We start from the raw sequence: 19,533 nt of genomic DNA on the forward strand, positions 1-19,533 counted from the left end.
CACCCGCCGCCTCAACTCACGGCTACCTTTGCTCACATCCCGGTTATTATGAGAGCTTCCAAGTTCTCCCAGGCAGGCCCCCCTCCTCCAGTCCCCTTCTGCCCAGCACCAACTCTCCAAGGTTCTGGTGTGGTCGCAACCCTATGTCCCGCTGCCTGCCCCCCAGGGCCCCTTCTGCCCATACCTGGGTCTTGGCAGGCTGGCCCGCCACTCCTGCATTTGCATCTTCCGGCCCTTCGACCTGCGAGATGCTCCTTCCAGGAGGTTTTAAGACTCCCGCTTGGAAATTACTCCTTCTCTGGAATCTTTCCTGGGCTACCCAGACCCTCCTGCCTGGCGGCTTGGGCCAGCCCTCTGGGTCTGAGCTCCCTCGCCTGCCTTGACAGCATGAATTTTCCTGGGCACGGCCAGCCTTCCCTCGTCGTACCACAGCTCTGGCCTCACACTGGTGGCCGTGCCCCCACGGGTGTGTGCCGTGTGTCTCAGGCTCCTCATGTGTGGGGGCGTCACAGAGTGCCAGGGTGAAGGGAGAGGAAGTAAACTTAACTGGGGTCCAGCTAGTGAGGAGGAAGAGAGGCCTGCCCTTGGGGAGTGCTGGGACCCAAGCAAGGGCTCTCTGCTCACATCCCCATTGCCCACCTGCTGCCTAAGGCCAGGGGAGGGGCAGGGAATGGGGCATCCCATGGAAAGGGCACTTCCTGAGTCTGCCTGCTGTCCCTGGAACCCCTCCCTCCGCGTCTCAGCTCAGTCTCACTGCCTCCCTCTCCTCAGTGTCACCCCAAGAGTCACCCATAGCTCTGGCCATACCACTTGGCAGTTTGAAATCCCATGGGCCTGTGACCGCACTCCAGAGCCTGATGGGGGAGTCTTCCAGATGGCACCGCTGTTCCCTGTGCACACCTCATACCCTCCCTGCTGGCCCTGACCAGCACGTTCGCCTCTCTGACTCCAAGCCTTTGCTCATGCCCAGCCCCTTTCCTGGAATGCCGGTCCCCTCTCCTCTCTCTGACCAGCTCTCATAACCACTTCGTTTCCATGCCACCTCCCCCGAGGTGCCTCAGTCCTGCTTTCCTCCCGCTGCCATAGCCCGCAGGACTCACAGAGAGGCCACCGTGCTGCCCACCTCTCTGCAGGGCTGGGGCTCTCAGAGGGTGGTGGCTGTGTCGCCAGCATGAAAGTGGGTGCTTAGGGAATGTGCAAATGAGTGAATGGGGGCACACGGATCAAACAATCACAGAGTATGAGGTCTGCGAGCTCTTCAACCATCTGGGACCTCCTCCCTCCGAACTCCCTTTCTTCGCCGGCTCCTCTCACCAGGCTGCCCCTGGCCCAGCCCAGGCTCAGATGCAGCGGGGGGAGTCTGCCCCTCCAAGAAGAGCATCCTGGGGCATTTGTAGGGGGCTTCCCTTTCACTCACACCCCCACCAAGTGGTGAGGTCTGGTGAGGGTGGGGCCTCCTGGGGAAGGCCTCGGTGTATATCCAGGGGGTCCTAAGTGTGGGAGTCCTGCCTCTTCTGGGGAGCTGGGTGGTTGGCACGGGGCTGGTGACATCCTGGCCTCCTGCTCCCAGGTGTGCAGCCAGAGGTAACTGCAAGCCCCTCTCTGGGCCTCCGTTTTCCCTGAGGCTGAGACTCGTTTCCCCTTCATCTGGCCCTGCCTGGCCACCCAGCCTGGCCTCACCACTGCTGTCGTCCGTGCTGCGCTCTATCACGTGGTCCACCTGGCGTACCCACTCCCCGTTGCACTTGAAGAAGATCTGCGTGGCAGGCATGGCCTTGCACACCAGCAGCACCGGCTTGTTCTTGACGATGTACACATCCTCGGGCTCCACCAGGAAGTGGGGGAGCAGGTCTGGGTTGGTGCCAGGTACCGGGTTGGCCACCGTGGCACTCTGCTGGGCACCTGCAGCGGGGGGCAAAGCGGGAAGGTGAGCCGGGGCCTCGGCCAGGCTTTCAGGGCCCTTGGGGGCTACATGCCCATTCAGAGGCTGGGGCTGGGCCGTGGGAAGGCAGCCCCGCAAATCTAGGCCTGAGCCTCAGTGTCCCCTCTGTAAAATGGGGGGAGCCCACCCACCTCTGAAGACTATGGAGAGGTGAATGAGACAAGGGTGGGAGTCCCAGCACTTCAGGGGCCCTCCACAGACAGCGGCAGTTAGGGCTCACTGTTATTCAGGTAGAAGTTCAGGGACCTGGGGTGGCAGCCCACTGCCCTAGGAGGTCCAGAGAATGCTGGCAGGAAGGAGAGGACCCCAGCAGGGCAGGTGGGCAGGGTCCCTTCCTCCCATGCCAGGCTGTCTCTGGGGCTGCTTCTGGGATCATCTGCGTTCCTGGCCCCTGGAAGTAGGAGGTGCTCACAGAAAGAGCATGCGGGTGAGGGAGGTGAGGGGGCAGCTGCGAGGGGGAGCCGGGGGTGCTGGTGGCAGTGCTAGGGACAGGAGAGTGTGTCTGGGAGCCTGAGGGACCTAGGCCAGGTCCTGCCCCTTCAAGGAGACCTGAATATGGGCTTACTTCTAATTTTAACGAAAACCACAACCATCCCACAAGCCATTTGTTGCTAATGACACAGGTAATCGGCTCTGAGGCTTTGGCGGAGCTAAGCCCGCACAGCAGCCTGACGGTCTGTTGCACCAGCAGGACCCCTAGGAGGGTGGAGAAGGGTGAGTTGGGAGGGAGTGGGAGGATGGAGGGGGGCTACCCTCAGCCTCCAGCCAGTTGCCCACCAAACAGGCCTCCAGCAGCCTGGCTTCCCTCAGGGCCACTGTGATTTCCCCACAACCCACTCTTCAAATCAACCGTGGCCTCTGGGTGTAGAGAGGGAAGAACTTGGGCTTCAGAGACCAATGCTGTGCCTTGCTAGCGGCAACCTTGGGTGAATTAGCCATTCTGTCATCTGCCCCTCGGGAGAGTCTGGAGGGGCCTCACGTGGTCGGCCTCTTGGGTTTTCTACCATCTACCCTTTTTGGGAGGCAGTCCAAAACCCACAGAGGGCTTCTAACCCAAGAAGGCCTGGCTCCCTCTCTGCACGGAGGGCATCCACACTGCCCTTTCTCTGCCGTTTGCACAGGGCCTCTCTTTCCAAGGTGGGAGTCTGCCCTCTCCACCCCAAGATTGCGATTTTGGGGAGGGGATCTGTGCCTGGTCCTGCAGGTGTCCTGAGAATGCCAGCCAAGAGGCTGAAACCTGGTGTGACTTCAGGCACACAACCCCACCCCGAACCCATCTCCCCGCCTGCTGGAGGGAGCACCCCACTCTTCGGGCCATAGTGAGGAAGAGAGAAGGCACTGTGCGTGGTCGGCCCATGCCGACTGCTGCCAGGGCCTAGTGGTTTTGCATTTCTGATGGCAAAAGGGTTCCTCTCCCTCAGCTCAGCAGCCCTCATAGCAATGTCTTCGTGGTTGAGGGCTGATGAGGAAACTGGAGGCACAGAGCCGCCGATGCCTTGCCCTCAGGATGGGGGTGGGGAGTCATGCCCCTGTGTGGGAGGGACACGGGGAGGTGGAGGGCACTTCTGACTCAGCCAGACAGCATCTGCAGGAGGGGCAGGGGTCACCGGCTCCAGCAGGGGATGGGACCCCTTAGTGGCAGGCTCCAGGCTTCCCTGCGCCTCACCTTGTGGAGGCTCCATGCAACGGCCGGTGCCTGCCTGCTGGCTCGGGGCTGGGTGGGCAGGGGTCCCGGCTGGGGATGCAGAGAGTGAGTGGCCCTCTAGCCTCCCTACTGATCGCGGCACTGAGCACTGCTCACGTCAGCTGCCCGCTGAACCCAGCGCAATCCCTCATGTCTGCATTTAACTGCTAATGAAAAATAAATGTACTGTGACCAATAAGGACATAGCTCACTTCTCCAGGGCCTCCATCACGCCACGCTGGTGCGGCCCCCCCTCCTCACCCTGAGGGGAGGCATTTACTGGGTGGACCCAGGGGGCACCCTCCAGGCTGCAGCTATGCCCTCTACCAAGGACACTCTAAGACCACGGGTAGGGGTAAATTCAGGCCCCACTGGATGTCCTCTTGGAGCTACGGGAAGCTTCCTGGGTGGCCAGAGCTGGCTTCCCCTCCTCTGGCCCTGGAGCCGGCCATGTGCTCCACCCTGTGGTCAGCACCTGTGATCTGCCTGACCCCTCACTGTCCCACTTAGGCCTCTTGCCTGAACTAAGGCGGAGCATGAGCCGCGGGTCTCTCCCCCTCCATATCACAGGCCACCAGAGTGAGCGTCTTTCCCTTTGACGTGAATCCTGTACTTGTCTAAAAAAAAAAGATAACACCAAGCAGTGCATGCTCAGGGCCCAATGACGGGTGATCCTTCCCACAAGGCACAAGCTCTCTAGTTTGCCACAGTCCCCACCACTCCCTGTTGCCCTACCCCAGGCCTGCCTCTTCGACTTTCTACTGTGTGCCTGACTCCCATGGGTGTTTCAGGATGGGGCCAAGGGCTTTTGGCTGGCATCCCTGAGTCTTCTGTCCTGGCAGACAGCTCTCCAGCGCTCCTGTGCAGAAACACCTACTGATCCCTCCTAGGTCTCTGGTCCTCCACCACCTCTAGGTCTCTGCCCACGGTCTTCTGTGCCTCAAACACCCCTTCTCCCCCCTCTGCCAGCAGCACTTCTCTACCTTCTCCTCAGGGCCCAGCTCTACTGTCTCTTCCTCTGGAAAGAGGGGTCCCCCTCCTCACTCGCCCAGGAAACCACACATACCGTTTTGCCCCCTCTGCATCCAGGGCCTGGCCTCAGTGCTGTAGCTCTTACGCAGGAGAAACAAGTGGGCAGCTAAGGCCTCTGTCTTCAGCCAGCCTATCCCTCCCTGGTCGCTGCTGCTCGGCTCAAGGCTGCCTGGTGCCGCCGTTAGCAACTGGGGCCTGGGAGTGGGCCACCTGTTGCTGGTGCCCCTCGGAGCTGCCGAGGCAATGCGCCGGGAAGGACTGCTCTGCCGGACGGAACCCCGGGGGCTGCGGGAAGGCTGCCCGGCACAGGGTCCACCGACCACACCGCCTGGCCGGCTCTGCACCCCAGAGGTTCTGTTCACCAGGCCCCAGCCAAGGCTCTCCCACTTGCAGAGGACGTGGTCCAGCTGCCTTACTGGAAATCAATTAGAAAACCTCTTTCACTTACTGGCAGATCCCCAATGGGCTCTTGCATGCAGCTCAGGCCCCGAAGCACGAACCCCACTTCCAGTGAGCCCTGAGGCTGGCCAGCTGCCTCCCACCTGTCTCGGGAGGGCTGTCAGCTCCAGCTGACGCCCCTGCTCTGGACGCCCCATTAAGGGTGGGAACAACCTTCCAAGCAGTCCCCGTCCCCAGCATCTCCTGCACAATGAACAACGAGGGAGAAGGGCTTGGCAGACCACATAGGTTCATCTTTGTGCACGTGGAGGCAGGTGGGGGCTTGGCCAGAGCTGAGCCTGGGACAGACTCCCTCCCCTCTCATAGTGCTCCCATGACCTGAAATGTATTCATTCATTCATTCAATCAACAAATACTTCTGGGGTACCAGACCTGTTCTGGGATACAGTGAGCAAGACAAACACAGTCCCTGCTCTCCAAGCTGGAGAAACAAAACAAAATCGAGGATTCCAGATGTTACTGAGGCTTATGACTCAGATAAAAGGGGTGCTATTTCTGAAAGGGTGTGGCTGCAAGGGCTGTGGAGGGGCGAAGGGCCCGGGGCAGATCTCTCTGCAGAGGTGATGCCTGAGTGGAGCCCTGAATGCCAGAGCCGATGCAAGAGGGCTTCTGGGAAAGCGAGCAGCAGAGGTTACCCGGTGGAGAGCAGCCAGGCATGTGTGAGGCCTGCGAGGAGGTCAGCATGGCCGAAGTGGAGGGGAGGCAGGGAGACTCATGGGAGGCAGGGAGCAGGGACCTGACTTGGGGCCTTTAGGGCCCAGTAAGGAGTTCGGATTTTATTGCAACGGCAATGGGAGCCTCTGGAGAGCTGTGTGCAAGGGAATGATGAGGTCTTCCTGCATGAACAGGTGGGGGGAGGTGGATGCGGGAGCATCCGATGGAGTGGACCCCATGGCAGACCTGCCCCGTGAGGTCCATCTGGGAACTCTCACCCAGCCTTCAAGTTTCAGCAAATGTGCCACTTCCTCTGGGTTGCCTTCCTGGATCCACACTCTCTGTCACTTGCCCCAGTGCCCACCCCTGTCCCCAGAGTCTCCCTCCAGGGTACATTCAGAATAGTTTGCACACTGTTGTACTTGCTTGGGGCGGAAGCCCAGGATGCTGATGGAGTGTTTGTTGAGTGACTGAATGACTACCCCTTCTTCTCCCTTGAATTTCAGCAGATCTGCCAAGGGTGGCCACTCCACTCTTGTCCTGCACGGAGAGCCAGCGGTCGTGCAGAGAGGCCCGCAGGCGGAGCTATGGACAGGCAGCAGGCTCCCGCAGGGCCACGCGCTGCCGCCCCGCTGCTCCGCGGAGGCTGAGCCCCCTTCTCACTTGCAGCCTGGGATGGTAAGACCTGCCCGTGTAACTCTGAGGCCCAGGGTGGGTGTGAAAGTGCTTTCAAGTGTTTTATTTTTAAAAGCACCATGAAAACATGAGGTGTGATTAATCAAGCTATTAATGAACTCATATTTTCTGAGCAAAGACTGAGTCCCTGGGAGTGGGGTAGGAGGGGTGGGGGCAGGGTGTCATCTGGCCTCATCCAGCCGGGAGACGTGAGCGCTGCTTCCCCAGCGCAGCCTCGACCCTGCTACCACCCGCTCCTTCCATCCTCCCGGCAGTCCTGGTGGTCAGAGCCACAAGTCCCTGCTTTGCTCTTGAGAAATATTCTGGCTTGGAAATGGGGTGGAGGAGGGAGCCAGGGCCCTGGCGGCTTTCTCTTTCTCCAGCCTGAACTTTTCCTGCCCGTTCACTCAGCTTTGAGCCCCCTGACCCCTGGGCATGTACGTTCCCAGACTGCCTGCCCGGAGATTGGCATTTGGTAGGTCCCCATGGGGCCTGGGTGTCTCGGCTTCATAGGCCCGGGGGGAGAGAAGAGAGTGCCGCAGGCTAATGCTCCGTGCCCTTCACCTGGCAATAAGCTGCCTTGGCCTTGCCTCTAGGGCCTCCCTCCAAGTGTGCCCAGCGGGATGGCACCTTAACTCTGCGGTTCCTCAAGGGCTTGTGCACATTGCATGCCAGGCTCTGCCTCCCTCACCTTCTGGCTAAGAGTACCTGGTTTTCTGCTGAGGATGCTCTCTCCCCATCCCATTCAGGCCATATGCTCATTCAGTCCAGGTGGGCTGGCCCCAGAAGTGGGCATCCGACAGTGGCTGGTTCCCAGATGGACAGGTCACCTCACGTGAACAGATGGGACTCTGGGATTTGGGTTGGGCTGCTGGGAAGAGAACCTTTCTTTCTTCTGGGCCAGTCCCGAAGTCCTGGTAGGTCCCTCTGCCTGGGGGACTTCTACTTGTCCTTTGAGGCCTGCTCAAATACCTCCTCCCCTGGGACGTTTCCCTGACCCCCCAGCCAGAGTGGGCCACACCTCCTCTGTGCTCCCACAGCTCAGCTGAACTTGCCCAGTGCCTCAAACCTCATATCGTCACCATTCATGAGTCTGTCTCCCCACTGTCAGCACCTTGAAGGCCGGGACTGAATGGTGGCATCCTTTTGCACGTCCCTGGAGCCTGGCTGGGATGTGACACATGGCGAGTGCCCAGAGGTGTTTGTTGAATGCCTGGTGACCATCACCCCCTTGAATGAGCCCAGAGCCCAGAGAAAAGGGCTGGGAGTGGAGGACACATACTCAGATCTGACGGGAAGCTGGCTCTGCTGGCCCTCCCATCCGTCAATCAAGCCCGCAAGGCAGCAAGCAATCAAAGAAATCAACGGGAAGGGAACTTGATTTCTGAAGCACCTGTGCTGGACCCCAGGTGGCAGAGCGCGTGCGCAGGGTCCAGGGGCGGTGGCTGGGACAGAAAGCCAGGGCCACAGTGGCGGGGCAGGGGGGTCGTGCAGACATGCAGGGGAACGGCGAGTTCTGCTCTCCTGCACCTTCACGGCCTGAGATTGCTTCATGAGTTACTGGTTTTTAAAACGTGGGCAACTGCATGATGAGGGAGCTTCCCTGAGGCTCTGGTAAGCAGGGACGAAGCCGTGCTTGCTGTCAGAGAGGCGCAGACAGCGGCGGGATGTGGGGGCCACGGAGGAATGGTGGGCCGGGGGCCCCGGGACAACAGACCTGGGAGCCGCACCAAGAACCCCGAGGTTCCCAGCCGCGACCCGGACACACGCACCTGCCTGGAGGTGACAATGGGGTGCCACAGGGCCAGGGCAAGCTGGGGTAGGTGCCTCAGAGTTCTTCCAAATCCAACATGTAACAAATCTCTGCGCTGCCTGTCAGCTGTTTCTGGGGCTCATTTGGCTTTTGCAGGACCCTCCCCCCCCCGCCCCCCCCTGCTGTTTCTTAAGCCTCCGTTTTCCCATCTGGGGCACATCATGCTGACCTTGCACCAGGCTGCCACCCTGCTTGGGGGCTGGAGGCGCCCACCAAGGCCTCTCTTCTTTCCCTGCTCTGCCCCTTGGCCCATCCCTCCTCCGTCCTTCGTTCCGGGGCCGCTGCTTGTCGCTCCCAATAGCGAGGACTTCCTGGAGGCGGGGGCGCAGGTCTGAGGCCAGGCTCTTTTGGCCCGGTGGGTGCGTGGTCAGTGAAGGAGGGAGGAGGCAGCTGCAGGCTCTCCGGTCTAGGAGTGTGTGCGAGGTGGAAGTAACAGGGTGGGGGGCTGGTACCCTGGCCCACACTCACGCACACGCACGCACGCACGCAGGTTCCCACGGCAATGCCTGCACGGAAGTGCCACAGAGGCAGCGGCCACCTCCCCAAGATCGCAGGAAAGTCACCCCCTTCCCCGGTGGGCTGCAGGGGCCTGGTCACAAGGACAGACACAGGCACCACGAGGAGGACACAGACAGGCCGAACCGCAAAGAACAAAGCGGGCAGGGGTGGGGGACCCTCACACCTGGGGTGGCCAGGCTGTACTGCCCGTGGCTGCCGCACACCAGGCGTGTCATCTGGGAGCTGCGCTCGGGGCTTTCTGCAGGCCCCTCATTCTACAGACAGGGTTTGCAAGCTCGGGACTTACGTAAGGTCATCCAGCCACAAAGGGCTGAGTGGGTTCCTGACACCTCTCAGCCCGGGCCAGGCACAGGGCAGGGGTTCTGGGCATTGACTGGACCAGTGTCTGGCCCTGACCACCTTACCGTCCTCTGGTCACTCTGTGTACGTGCTGACGCTCTCTGTTTCTCAAGCCCTCCAAGCTTATCTCTCCCCAGGGCCTTTGCACTTGCTCTTTCTTCTGCCTGCAACACGCTGCCCCTTGCTCTTCCACGGCTGCCCCCTTGAATCCCTCAGGCCTCAGCTGCACTGTTACCTCCTCCAACCTACCATGTCTGAAGGTGCCCCTTCTAGCCTCCCATCTCTTTCCCAGGCTATTTTCCTCGTAGCACTCACCACTACTGGAAGTCATCTTGTTTGGAATTTTGTTTCCTTGTTACTGTCTGTGTCCCCTTCCCTGAAATGTTTCATGACCGCAGGTCACTGCTGCAGTCCCAGAACCCGGCCCTGGGCCTGGCACACAGTAGGTGCTTGATAAACACGTGCTGAGTTTAGGAACACATAAACTTGGGTCTTCCGACTCAACCCAGTGCCCACACTCAGTGTCACACTGCTACCATCACTAAGGTCCCCAAACCCACCAGGGAAGGAGACTTAGAAGCTAGTGGGATGCCAAGGAAGGGAGTGCTGTGATGCGGGGACAGGTCCCAGGGGCCTCTTCCCAGGGCCCCTTCCTACCACAGGGCCTCACTTTGGGCCAGAGAAATAGTTAATCAAGCTGAGGCCTAAATAAGCATTTGATTAACAAATGATAAAATAGCTATTGTGTCCCTGAATTAAGCTGTAATTGTGGCTGATAATTGGCTGGTTAGAATTTAATAAGCTGCAATTAAATAGAATGGAATCCAGGGTAATTATGTGGTCGCACAGCCCAAAGAGAACTAGGGAAGGAAGGTTTTCTCCTGCTATGGGATCTTCTGCTGGCGCAGTGTGTGTTGCTGTGGGCGTGTTTCTGGTTCGGGTGGTAGTGGTTGTGTGCGTGCGTGTGCGTGTGCACACGTGTGTATGTGGCAAGCTTCCTCCTGCCTCACCTGGCAGAGGTGGGCAGTGGGCGCTGGCCCAGCCTCCTCACCATTGCTCTGCGGGAGGTCAGCATGCAAGCTCTGAGCCCTGCCAGGGCCTATGGCAGCCCTGGTCCGAAAGGACCTAACAGGATCCCTGGCGCCGTTCCCTGTAGGGCAGGAGGCTGTGGGAGGGAGGCCAGGAGGGCTCTGGGCAGGTGGGCGGGTGGGGTGGGGTCTACCTGTCTTCCTAATGAGGAGGCTGGGGCTCAGAGAGGGGAGGGACTTGCTCAAGGTCACTCAGCAATCAGTGCCCAGGCTGGGTCAGATTCTCACATTGCCCGTGGATCAAGGGTAACTCCGACTGGCCAGCAGGCCGAAGGATGCCGCCTGCCCTCCCCTCCCCACTGCCCCAGGCAGCTCTTGAGCTGCCCCTCGCCAGGGAACCACCCGGGCTAAGCTACGAGTGGTGCAATTGTTGCACAAATGCACCCTTAAAACAAGGTGCCCCCCCAACTCCCCTCTCCCTTGGCCGTCCTGCCCACCCGCCAGCCTGCCCGCCAGAGGCCCTGGTGGCTGCAGAGTTCCCGGGTGCCTCAGCCCCGCGTGCCCAGTTCCACCCCCAGGCCAGGTGAGGCCCGGCGAGTCCGAAGGGATGATGAACGGCATCGCCGCCGCGCCGTTTATGACCCCATCAGCATTTTTACGATGTTGCTCGCAATTCATTTAATTAAAGACCCTGTCCCAGATAGGGTGGCATTTCCTATCTCACTGGTTTAATGTCAGCCTGGCCAGAGTGGAGGCCATGGGGGAGGCCGGAGCAGCGGCGCCGCTCCCTCGCCTGGCTCGGCTGGGCGTGCACCTGACAGGGCCGGGCAGTTTCAGCCCCTGGACAGAGCCCAGCCACAAGAGGGCGGCCGCACAGGGACGTGCCCTTGGCCGGTGAGATGCTGCCCACAACCACGGCCAGCAAATGCCCACCCACATACACGTGCACGTGCGTACACACACTCACTCACCCATATACGCAGTCTCAGCAGAACATGGATTTTCTTATTTAACCCTCACGATAATTCTAGAAGGCAAAGAGCTATTTTGAATCCCAACTTCTAAGCAATAAAACTAAGGGACAGAGAGGTGAAGTAAGTAGTGAGTGATGGATTCCTACCCAGGCCAGATGGCTACAGTGCCCTAAGCTCTTAACCAGGACACGTGTGTTCACCAAATACGTGCTGGATGCAATGTGCCGGCCACTGGGCTAGGCACGGGCCTCACAGCAGTGCCCAAGACAGACTCGAGTCCTTGCCCCATGGAGTGTCCGGTGGTCACAGTCCCACCTAGGAAGTCCTGGGCACATAGCACTCCAGAATCATACTCGCTGTGCCTAGTGCTCTGGCATTCATGGACACATACACACCAAGCCTCGTATACACACACACACACACACACACACACACATAACAACACTGCCTACTGTCCTTTGGGCTAAATTTGGCTGGGGTCAATACCCTCCTCACGATGGTAACCCTGTGACCACAGGTCATCAGCCATCCTGTGACCCCATTCTCGGCAGCTGAGCCCACCTGGACCTCTTTGCATACAGGGACCCACAGGAAAACCCAGTCCAGATCCAGCTCCTACCAGCAGCAGCTCCAGCAGTCCCCAAGCCTGCACCCCAGCTCCTCTTCCGTTCCCCACCATGTGGCTTACCCTGCTGTGTTCTGGCCTCTCCTGAGGCCTCTGCTCCCATGGCCCCCCAGCTAGGGTCTCCAGCCCCCTCACTGCTGAGCTCTACTTTCCCTGCTTCCGGATGCCTCCTGGAACCTCACACCAGGCACGTCCCAGGTTGGGCTCAGTGGCTCCCCCTAACCTCCTGTGCCCAGGGATCACTCTCAGTCAGAAGGGTTATACCCTCCAAGGAGCCTCAGGGGGAGTCTCAGAGCCACGAGGCCCTCTTGCTCCCTGACCACTATTCTAGCGCCCTGAGTGCCCCCAGCCTCCCTCCCACCCCCTGCTTCCTCTCTCCTCTCTTGCTGTATGGTTACCCAACTCCTCAGCCCCCACCCCGCAGTGCCCAGAACGTGCCTTCCCACGACCATCTCCTGGCTTTGGTGCCCTCCTCAACTCTACCACCACAGTGCTATTTCTAGAAAGAAAATCTCGCCCCACACCTCAAACCCCTGAAACGGTTTCCACCGGCCACCGGGGTAAAGGTCAGCTCCCCATAACCCTGCCCCACCCAATGCAGCAGCCTCATCCTGGCCACCAGCCCACACCCGACAGCCAGCTCAGTGCATCCACCGACCCCTCTCACTGCATGCCTGCACCCTTCCCCTCACTCTAACCTTCCCCTGCACCTGCAGGCCACCCCACTCACTCCCAATGCCCACCAGCCCTGTCAACTTCTAATTCAAGGTGTCACCTTCCTGGGATGCCTCCCCAGCTCCTCTCTGTACAGGAGACGCGTGGCTTGCCCTCTGGCTTCCTGGCTGAGAGAGCATTACCGACTGACATAGGCTGGTGGGGCAATGGCTGCCTCTTCCATCAGACTGCGCACCCTTAAGTGCACGCAGCAGGTGTGAGCCACCTCCTCAGCGGTGTCCGTCTCAGGGACTGGCAAGCTGCGGGGGAGGCAGTAACTGTGGCTGAGTCGAAGCACCCCCCTTACTTACGGCAAGTTCTGGGCTGGGCGCTGTGTCATTTCTAATCCTGCCAGCAACCGGCCCAGGGTACATACTTGCTGGGAGCAGGGCCCAGAGACCTTGGCCGGGCATCAGAAGCCTGGGTCTCCGGTCCTCACTCTGCCTCTACAAGACCTCAGGCAAGTCACTGCCCCCTCAGCCTCAGAAGGGTCAAGGGTGGTGAACTCAGGTATCTTCAGGGGCTGGGCGGGGGCCAGACGTGGAGAGTAAAGATGCCTGTCCAAGAGGTCAGCCCAGCCCCGCCAACTGCCGCTACCCAGGCAGGCTGGCCAAGAGGCACTGGGTTTTTGTCTTTGAAGAGAAGCTGGAAATCCATTTTTATGTGAAATTTCCTGTTTTAAAATGTTGACAACAAATTTAAACATTTAAACACCTTGTGGGCCAAGCCAGTTGGCAGGCCAAAGCTAGACTGGACAATGTCCAAGGTCTCCTCCAACTTTACAGATCTAAGAAACCGGGGTCCCAGTGGGGTAAGGGTCCCCCAGTCACTGCTCTGCCTTCCTGGTCTCCTCCTCCCTGACTCTTCCCACCTTTGCCAGCACCCCATCATCCTGTCTTCTCCCCAGGACTTCTCCTCATCATGGCCTCCTGAAGGAAGTCCCCTGGGGTCTGGGCAGAGGCTGGAGGTGTCATCTCTCCACCACCCCAGGCAGCTGGGATTTAATTGTTGGCACAAGCCTCCACCCTCAACTGAGGCCTGCAGGCACTGCCCCTCCCCTAGAGGCTGAGGGCTGGAGAAAGAGAGAGCCACCCCCTGCCCCCCACCCCCCGGGAAACAGTGGGGTCAGGAGAAGGGGCAGACGGCGGGTTAGGGGCTGCCCTGTCTTGCTTGCCTTGGGTCTGGTCCTCAGATCCTGACCCACAGAGAGCCATAGAAGGCTGCTGAAGACAGAGACACAGGTGGAGAGCGGCGGGCATCCACAGAGGAAACACCCTACGATGACCCCACTTCCCCAACTCTGGGTGTCGGAGCCCAGGCGTGGCTGTGAACTTCCAGCAGGGAAGAGGGTGTCTGGCTGCGCCCATCATACCCCTGATGAGACAGTAATGAGCCCTCACCCCATTTTAATTACCCGCTGTCCAAATAATTACCAGCTTGTTTATTTTACTTAATGGCAGCCGTACTTTTTTCTTCTAATATTGATTTCATGTTTTCCTGGTTTGTTCATTATCTTTCCTGCCCCTTTAATGGGCTCCAAGGTCTTGGGAGGGGGTTGCTGCGGGAACATGGAGGAAGGAGAGACAGGTGGCCTGGGCCTTGCTGTGCAGCCTGAGGCAAACCACTGCCCTCGCTGGGCCTTGAGTCCCAGAGCTCGAGATCCCTGCACACTCTCTCATCCTTGATGCAATCGGGGTGGAGCATTTGAAAATGAGACAGGAAGGAAAGGGCAGCAGGGGAGAGAGAAGCTGGCGTACTCTCTCCCCTAAAGGATGGGCGGACTCAGACAAGTGGGAGGGTAGGAGGGATCTGGGGGAGGGTTGGGGTTGGGTGGAGCTGCGCTAATGCCAGAATGAGGTGGAGAGGGGGTGCTCCTGGAAGCCAGCCTGGAGGAGGCTGCAGGTCAGTGGGGGTGTGGAGGGGCTGGGGGGCAGCATCCTATCCTTGAGTCTCCAGGTCCAGCTGGGAAGGGAGCAGAAGCCTCCACCCTCATGAAGCCCAGCCCCTCCCTGGGCCTGACCTTGGTCCTTGGCCTCCACCTCACCTGTCTGCCGTAGCCATGGAAACATGCGTGATGCTATGATGTCATCTGGGCTGTGGAAGAGCAGCTCGTTTCTCTGATTTGGGGGGAGGGGACAATGAGAGACAGGGGCAAAGGGGGAGGGGAGGGCCAGGGCCTCTGTGGGTGAAGATTTAGAGCCTCTTGAAGGGGTCATTAGCTCTTAATAAATCACTAATAATTGCATGAATATTTAAATCTTAATAAAAAAATACAGTGGGCCCAGTGAGTCTCCCTGTGTGGGTATTTATTGCTCTCGGGCTGGAATATATAAAAGTTGGTATTGGTCTGATTGAACTGCTGTTATCACCACAGCTAAATGGGTAATTGGGAGTGAGAGACGCTATCTGCGGATATAAATTACATACAGTAAACCGAGGGCATTAACTGAGGGTTTATTATCAATTATCTCTGCGCTTGTTCCCCTTAAAACGAACTTTAAGTATATTAATGAGAAATTTACAGGTCTTAATGAATTGAGGGAAGCGAAAGGCTGCCGAGGGTCTCCCACCTGGCTCCTGTTCCCTGGTGGGGGCCCCCACCCAAGGGAGGCCCTGAAGAGGATTCACGGGTCAGCATGCCGGGCCCGCACACCCCAGCCCTCCTGCTTGGACCAGCTGGGACAGCAGATCAGTCCCTGAGGTGCGCAGGGCCCCTCTGCCAAACCCCATTCTGGAGAAAGGGGCTGGGTGGGAATGGGGAGGGTCATCTAAGCATCCTTTCGTCCAACAAAGACCCAGCCAGGGCCTGGTCCTGCTGTTGGGTGCATACAGCCGGCTACAGCCCAACTGCAGATGGGCGTGGGCAAGGTAGACCTTCATCCACCCCGAACCAGAATGTGGGTGCTGCCGTCGGAGCTGCGCAAATGGAGCGTGATGGGGTGGGGGGTTGGGGTGCTCCTGTGGAAGCTCCAGGCCGCAGAGCCCTAGTGTCATGTCTGGAGCCCCCCTGCTTCCCAGCACGTCCACCCCCTGCTGAGATGTGCTCACAGTCCACAGGCCTGCTGGCTTCAAGGTCAGCATGACCTCCTTCTGGGCCAATTCACCACCCAGCAGCCTCGGCTCCCTCTGGGGCCTCCACCCCAGGACCGTGCCTACGCTCCCTGGCATCCTCAGCCTCTCTCGCCAGGCCCTGGGGTGATGGCCTGAATTTACCACAGAGGGCAAAACCCAGGCCCCTCTCTCAGGAGCTCACCCACTTATGGAAGACAGACATTGGCTAGCTGTCAGAGCAGGAAGTCCAAGATTATAACCCAGTCAGATTTCTGGCAGAGAAGAACTGGCGGCATGAGAACAACTGGGGGCTTGACCTGAAGCATCCAGGAGGGCTTCCTCGAGGCAGCGTCACCGAGCTGTGTAAAATGCCTCAAAGGCCCACGGGTCTCCAAGGATGCTCAACTCTCCTCCATCAAGGACAAGAAAAACACTTGTTTAACTCTTTTGCCCCTCTCCAGCCTGGGTCCCTTCTCTCTCTTGCCCTCTCAGGCCTACTTCTGTTCTCCATCCTGTTCCTGGCTGAGCTGCGGCAGTCTGGCTTTCGCCTCCGCCTCTCCACTGAGACCCCTTCTCTCACTTGCAAGTGCCTCCTCAGTCTGACTCAGGAGCTCCTCCTGGCCTCCACCGTCAGGGCTCTGCTGAGGCTCTTCCCTTCCTCCTGTCCCTCTGATCTACTTCCTCCTTGTTCCTGGAGAATGGCGGGCTTCAACGGACACCTTAGGGCAGAAGACTCCAAAATCCCCATAGCAGGACCTTCGGGCCTGTACCTGCAGGACGTGTCCTCTCAGCCATCCTGCGTGGCCACTCCAAAGGGTCAGCGCTCCACGCAAATAGCATTGTCACTACCCCAACTGGAAAGCTGCTGGCTCTGCGTCTCCCGTCCCGTTTTCTCCTGTCCTTCAGATGTCACAGGCCATTGTCTCCCCACACCCCAACAACATCTAACCCTCAGCCTCTCACCTGTTCTCCTAGCACTCTAAGATCAGTCCTCAGAGCCGTCGTACCTGCTGTTCCCTCTGCCCAGGATGCTGTTCCTACTGATCTGCAGCTCACCCTCATCGTCCAGATCTTGGCTCAGGGTACCTCCTCAGAGAGGCTTTCCCTGAGTGCCCCATCTCAAACAGTCCCTGTGGCACTCTCTGATGGGTTCCCTGTTTGACCTGTTTGCTGTCCATCTGCCCGGAAGTAGCAGGGCAGCTCCAGGAGTGGACAGCCTGTCTGTCTTGTTCACCCAGAACAGGGCCTTGCATACTGGAGGCCCTCACTATATGCTTCTGAGTGAAGGGACAAGTCAGTTTGTGCAGGACCTGCTCGGTGCCAGGCCCCAAGCCCCGCACTGTGGTGGGGCTTCTGGGGTGCTCAGTCTGGCGGGGGGTGGTTGGCAGGCCCAGCCTGCAGCGTGTGTGCCCTGCTGCAGGGATGAGGGCAGGGGATGCACTTGCCTTGGGGAAAAGGCAGGGGCCTGGAGGGGCCCGTGGGAAAGGGCATTCTAGGCTGGGGAAACGGCAGAAGTAAAGACTTTGAGGCAGGACATATCCGGTGGCGGCAGAGGTTCGATTAGAAAAGGTTTGAACCTTTGCCAGGACACGCACGTGGGAAAGCAGGGCCGATGGGATCGGAAGGCTGTAGAGACGGCTCTGTTGTGCAAGTAGGAGGAGAGTGGAGGCTGTTGCCACACTGCAGAGGGAGCAGCCTGACCTGGAACAGGCCTCTGGAGAGAGGAACGGATGTGAAGAGCATCTGGGGGGCGGGGTAAGGAGATGCCCATCCTGGCCCACAGGGAGCAGAAGATGACGCTGTCATTTCCTGCCTGGTTGAGTGGATAGATGGCCATGCAGCCAGGCATAAATAACTGGAAAAGCCCACTGCTCGCACTCAGGGGAGGGCAAGATCGGTGCTCCCTGGCAAGCCGAGAGAGCCATCGACCCACCCTGTGGCATCCCCATGTGTGTAGCAACCGCTGTCTGCTGAGCACTGGGCGGGGAGTCCTTGGCTGGACTGTGCTCTGAGAGCCGCTGAGTACAGTAGGTCGCAGAGTCGCTGAGCCTCAGACCTGCTTGGGCCTCTCTGTCTTCCAAATGGACCAACAAGCGGCCAGGCTGGCTTTCAGAAGCTGCAAACTGCTGGTCCACAGGCCTCTAGATGTGTCTTGTAAGTTTAAACCAACATTTAAAGACTAGGAAGTTTCACATAAACATTGGTTTCTGCCTCCTGTGAAGAAAGAAGCTGAGGCCATACCAGGCCCCACACTCCCTGAGCCATGATTGGCTATGTTCTTTAGGGGTAACACAGTTCACCCAAGTCCCCTCTGGCCCCTTCTCTCACTGGCCTGCTAGAACCAGTGGGCGCCCACAGTTGGCCCAGTCTGGCCTCTGCCCCCACCTCAGTGGGTAGAAATAACCCTCTGCCAGACAGGAACAAGAAAAGCCCAGGAGAAGAGAGCGGGGCTGGGCAGTGGTGCAGACACTGGCCCACAACCCCCTGGGATTCCATGTGTGCCCCACACCCCACCCAGGGAACCCCGGGGCCCTGTGGGATCCATCCCAGTCTGTCTCAAGGACATGACAAAGCCTGGGACCTCTGATATGTCTGTTGAGACACTTTCATCAGCGTGGACCTGAGTTTAGTTAGAGCTTTTATTTAAAAAGTGCCTTTACTCCCCCAAACTCAGCCCCATTTGCTTAACTCTCTCCAGCCCTCCACCGCATTTCCACGCCTCGCCTCCGAGTGCCTCTCCCTCCCTGCTGCCTCATGCCTCTGTAAATAATCCTCTGTGCCTATAATTAGCCCCAAGAAGAATAATTCATAACAAACTTTATTTCTCATGGCATCTTTCTCGCTAACATGTCACTGAGTGCCTCACAGGATCAGCAGGAGGGAAACCAGACTCAGGAAACAGCCAAGCGCCCTCCCCAGGCGCTCCCCTCCCCAGGCACTCCCCACTCCCCTCCCGGTCTATCCGGTCTATCTGTAAGCACAGAGTTGGGGGGTGGGGTGGGCCAGGACTCTCCATCATGTCCTCCCCTGCCAGCTTGAGCAGGAGGGTGGGTATGACGCAGGGCCAGGGTGGGTCTGGGACAAACCACCAATGCAGAGACTCTTCCAAGGGTAATCACCATCCGAAGAGGAATAATAATGATAATAATGGCAGCTAACACTTACATAGTGTTTACTATGCCCCAGGCTCTGCTTTTTAAAAATCAGGGTTGTCTGGGGCACCTGGTTGGCTCAGTGGGTTAAGCCTCTGACTCTTGGTTTTGGCTCAGTTCATGATCTCAGGGTCTTGATATCGGCTCCCCCACCCCTCGCTCAGTGCTGAGTCTGCTTGAGATTCTCTGCCTCTCCCTCTGCTCCTACTCCTGCTCTCTCTCTTTCTCTCAAATAAATAAATAAATAAATAAAATCTTTTTTAAAATCAGGGCTTTTTTAATGTATAAAATAAAACTCACCTCCTTTAAATCTACAGTCTGATTTGGTTTGACAAGTGTATCCACCACCACAATCAAGATAGAAAACAGTTTTGCTCCCCCTAAAAACGTTCCCTATAGTCCCTTTACTATCAATCCCTTCTCCTGACCCCAGCAACCACTGGTCTGCTTTCTGTCACTATAGTTTTACCTTTTCTAGAATGTCACAGAAATGTAATTATACAGTATGCAGCCTTTTGTGCCTGGCTTCTTTCACTTAGCACAATGCTCTTGAGGTCCCTCGGTGTGGCTGCTTGAATCCGTAGTTAGTTCCTTTTTATTGCTGAGCAGTATTCCATTATATAAATGTACCACCGCCTGTTTACCCATTCGCCAGTGCTATTTCTAGATTTCGGTGATTACATAGCTGCTGTGAACGTTCACCTATAGGCTTCGGGGGACAGGTCTTCATTTCTCTTGGGAGTGGGACTGCAAGGACACATGGTAAGCTTGTGCTTAACTTGATTAGAAATTCTTTACGTACCATATTATTCATATCCAACATGTCACTTAATTCTCTCAACAACGTCATGAGTTCGGTACTATCATTATTC

At 58.1% G+C, this 19,533-nt stretch overlaps 1 protein-coding gene across 1 annotated transcript in view; it reads right to left on the minus strand.

Moving 5' to 3' along the window:
* The window catches only part of UNC5A (unc-5 netrin receptor A), a 59,799-nt gene that overhangs the window by 13,252 nt on the left and 27,014 nt on the right, over positions 1-19,533 (minus strand). Inside the window, exon 2 of the mRNA XM_021698682.1 lies at positions 1,681-1,902. Coding sequence (XP_021554357.1) covers positions 1,681-1,902 — 222 coding nt within the window. The remainder of the gene's footprint in view (positions 1-1,680; positions 1,903-19,533) is intronic.

This window comes from Neomonachus schauinslandi, chromosome 7 (genome assembly GCF_002201575.2).
Source record: "Neomonachus schauinslandi chromosome 7, ASM220157v2, whole genome shotgun sequence".
NCBI lineage: Eukaryota > Metazoa > Chordata > Mammalia > Carnivora > Phocidae > Neomonachus > Neomonachus schauinslandi.